Here is a 4,214-nt window from a genome sequence, read left to right on the forward strand (position 1 = left end):
TCTAAATATGAAAAAAGTACCAAGAATTCAGGGGCACCCTGTATAATGTATGTATGTATGTATGTACGTATGTATGTATGTATGTATATATATCTATGTATGTAATATAACGTGGTCCCGGAGGGAACAGTGCGTTTTCCGGGGCCCCCTCCCAGAGTGTTGTGGCGACACCCCCCCCCGGGGTGGCGCCATAAAGCACAAAAGTCACAATAGTCCTCGAGTAAATATCGTATTATATATGAGAAGGGATATTAATAAAGATATCGCACATGTATTTAGTATTTAATATTTTTTATTATATACTTTATATGTATTACATATTTCAAACACTTTACATGTATCATTTTTATATTAAGAATAAAATACAGTTTGCACGAATTAAATCACATTGTCCTTGTGTATCCATGAATTGTTTGATCCATCGAATCCCAGCCATTTCACGTAAACCTCGTCGCCCCTCCTGCGCAATACTTTCTCCACGAGATACACGTCCGGATAAGTCGCGCGATGCAACTCGTATTCGTAGAACGCTCCAGCGACGGATTTTCCACGATAGTCCTCGAGTAAGTAAGTTACGGGATTGGTATGCTGCACTTTATCGATCTTAAACACCTCGGTCCAATTCGGTGTGTAACCCTTTTCGAAAATTGTCTTGTATTTGCTGACGCGTACCGAGTCGCTCATTTTAAACTTTTCCGGACCCGCGATCTTTATCGCGCTGTACACCACCGTAGCCAAGAGTCTTTCGGCGATCGCGGGGGTAACGTCGACGGGTCGCATGCCGATCGTTCGATGCTTACGCGAGTTGTAATCCGACACGAGTCGCGATAACGCGTCGACCTACTTGTAAGTTCCATTGAGCGTAAACATCTTCCACATGTTGTTTTTTAACGTGCGATTGAATCGCTCGACGACTGACGCCTTCATCACCGAATACATAGAATAATGATTGATGCAGTGTTTTTTCACGAGACGTTGCACGTCGGTGTTATAAAAATTCTCCCCCATGTCGGTTTGTAGATTACTAGGGCACCTCCCGCTATCTCGTTTTATCTCAGCGATAGCGTCAGCTGTCTCGCTGCCACCTTTACCATTGAGTGGCACGGCCCACGCGTACTTGCTCAACACATCGATGACGGTGAGTATGTAGTGGTAGCCTCCGTTGAAACGCGAGTACGGACGCATCTCGACGATATCGGCTTGCCACAGGTCGTCGTACTCTCGCACTATGACGTGTCTGCGGGGAAAATTTCTTTTTGCCGGTGCGTGCAATTCGTCCACCAACCGTCGCTTTTCGATATTTTTATCCACATCGGTCGATTTTAACGGTCTCATGTTCGGTTAGCGTTTTGTTGGCTGTCGGTCGTCGTTCTTCGACTGTACGTAACCGTTTCTGTTTATGTTTCTGCGTCGTTCGTAGCTGTTTTTGAACCGCTCAGAAACGATTTTGAGCCGTTCCTGAACCGTTCGACGGCCATTCTCAAACCGTTCGTTGTCGTTCGTCGTCGTCAGTTAACTGCTTCTTGTCACTCATCGTCGTCGTTGTCGTCGACGTTCTTTAGCCGTTTGTAACCTTTCCTGTCTCCGCTAGAGTTCCTATAATAAGAATTAAGCCAATGTGGTGACGATTTTTTATTGGTCCCGTCATATGTTTCAGCCAAGTTAGTGAGAGTGAAACAAGCTGTAAGTGGGAGTGAGACAAAGTTATCATGGTCGTCATATGTTTCAGCCAAGAAGTTAGTGGGAGTGAGACAAAGCTATTATTTGGCTGTACATGGCGGCGGTTTGTCCTAACTCTTATTATAGGAACTCTAGTCTCCGCGTAGTTTGCAGCTGTTTCTAATCCGCTCGTAATCGTTTCCGAACTGTTTTTGAACCGTTTGACAACCGTCCGACAACCGTTCTTGAATCGTCAGACAGCCGTCCGACAACCGTTCTCGAATCGTTCGTTGCTGTACGTCGCCGTCGTTAATTAACCGTTGCCTCTTTTCACTCGTCGCCTTTCAATAGTCGTTTCTGCTGAACCGTTTCTTCATCATTCATTAGCCGTTTCCAATCTAACGATATTCGCACGTCGAAGCTTGTTTATCGCAGCCTACTGTAACGCTCGCACGTCTTTCTCAAACGCGGCAAACTTCTCGTCTAACCCTTTCCGTTGATCTGTCAGACTTTTAACGCACCGATCCACGTATAGTTTGTTAACCGCGTCACCGTCTGTCTCAGGTTGCGCTACGCGACGAATCTTGCGCGACCTTGCGTCAAAGTCCGTGGCGGTGCGACACAGAGCGTTGTCGCGCACGTTTCTCACTAATCCGCTCCACCGATGGTACGAAATGGCATTCGTCGCGTCTTCGCGCTGCTCGAACAATCCAAATTTATTGATCGGCGTTTCGACACCGATTGAACGGATCGCTGTCGCGCCGTTTAATTTATAATAAGCCCAGCCTCGCAAAGTTCCTCGATGATCGACGTGATCTCGTTGTCGTGGGCATTGTTGCCAGCTTGACGCGAAGCGTCGAGCAATCGCAGACGATCCACCAGCTCGTTGGGGTCGTCCCAGTGCACGTAGTCGATCTTATTGTCGGTTAGCGTCATCGCGCGAGGCGCGAATAATCCCTTTCCGGATTTTTTCTTCTTGGATTCGGTTGACATCAATGGTGCAATTACCTGTGTATACTTGTATCCCACGTTGCCCTTTAATCGCTCGTGAGGATCGTGTTTGAATTTATGAGCACTCGTTGCCAACAGTATGTTCCTGTACTTTTGCCTATCGTCCTCCGTGTAGATATCGTATTCGGGTATTTTCTTGAAGATCAACTCGTAAATACCGGGTGTGCCGGCGTATCGTACGCCGTCGATATAAATGTTATCCGCTTTATCCACGTCAAAACGTTTATTACCGAACATCAATTCATTTTTGCCGAGATAAACACCGTATACGATGTCCATCGTTGGATAAGCGCTCAAAACAGACGCGATGTTAATTCGGCTCAAGGGACCCAAGTGATCTTGCAACAATTCTATAAACCATTCTTGACCCTTTGACGTTTGCAACCGCTTTTGAACGGTCGTCCCGATCGAGTCGTCCGTGGTTTCGAAAACATCCACGATTTTGAGAAATTCGGGACTTGTACGTTGCACGGTTAGCGTCGGTGTAGAGGTTATCGGTGTAGAGATTATTGGTGTAGAGGTTATCGGTAGTACTATCGATTGATTAGATTTACGCGGTGTCGATGACAGATTGGACCAGGAGTCTAATTGTTTCCTCTTTCTCTTCGGTGTAGCATCCTCCTCCTCCCCGCGCTGTTGAACGGATAGCGGTTCGATTTTCACGTCAGCGTCGCTCTCTGTCGGCTCTTTCTTCACTGCGATCAAGCTCGAGTTGTCGACGATCTTTTTAAGTGGCCCGATGAGAGGTTTAAAGTGCGTGTCCAACTCAATGTCCTTCTCGATCTTACCGGTCTTCAAAGCGCAAAGTTTCTTGCGAATCGAATTACTCGTTTTCGCAATATCTTTCACGATCTTCTCGCGTTCGCGAATCGTCTCGCTCCCGTCGATCGCAGCCGTCGTGGCGTCGTTGGGGGGGGAGGGGACAAAGCAAAGTGTCGATCTCTCTCTGTAACGCTAACGTTGTTTCACCTTCGACGACGTATCGGCGACAACTGACCGCTTTTGCGGTATCGCAAACACGTTAAATCCTTTTCTGTATCGACCGTTCGACAGCGCGCTGTCCTTGTCTATCACTACGAATCCGTACTTGCATTGCCAACAATCGTAGCATAACGAGCAAAATTCATCGTACGACATGTCGGTACGAAGACGAGGTCGCGAAATACCCGATAGTGCTTCGCGCAAATTACAATACGATGAAGAGCGAGATCAAGTGCGCTTTCAGAGTGAACTTTAACAAACCGAACAACGTCGGATCGCTGCTGGGATTCTCGTCGACGCGAATATTGCAGCCGGGACAGTGGCACGAATCGTACGCACCGATTAATATTATCAACGTAAACATTATCCGCGTGGAGTGTAACGTGACCGCGGGTGCGTACAGCAACGACAAACGCGTTCATACAATACACGAATTTTCACCGAGCGTACCACCGGGATATAAGATATCGGAAACGCCGCGGCGCCAGCGCAGATCATTTATCTGCCGATCATCGTGCGGAGCGTTACAAATCTAACGATACGCGTCGCTGATCAAGACGGAC

General features: G+C 47.3%; 1 protein-coding gene across 1 annotated transcript; it reads right to left on the reverse strand.

Annotated features, from left to right (window-relative positions):
• Positions 1-378: 378 nt before the first annotated feature.
• Positions 379-780, reverse strand: LOC112458992. Its single transcript, XM_025022863.1, has one exon. The coding sequence runs from the start codon at positions 778-780 to the stop codon at positions 379-381; it is 402 nt and encodes a 133-aa protein (XP_024878631.1).
• Between the last annotated feature and the right edge of the window lie 3,434 nt (positions 781-4,214).

This window comes from Temnothorax curvispinosus, unplaced genomic scaffold (genome assembly GCF_003070985.1).
Source record: "Temnothorax curvispinosus isolate PA1 unplaced genomic scaffold, ASM307098v1 QBEX01009416.1, whole genome shotgun sequence".
Lineage (NCBI taxonomy): Eukaryota > Metazoa > Arthropoda > Insecta > Hymenoptera > Formicidae > Temnothorax > Temnothorax curvispinosus.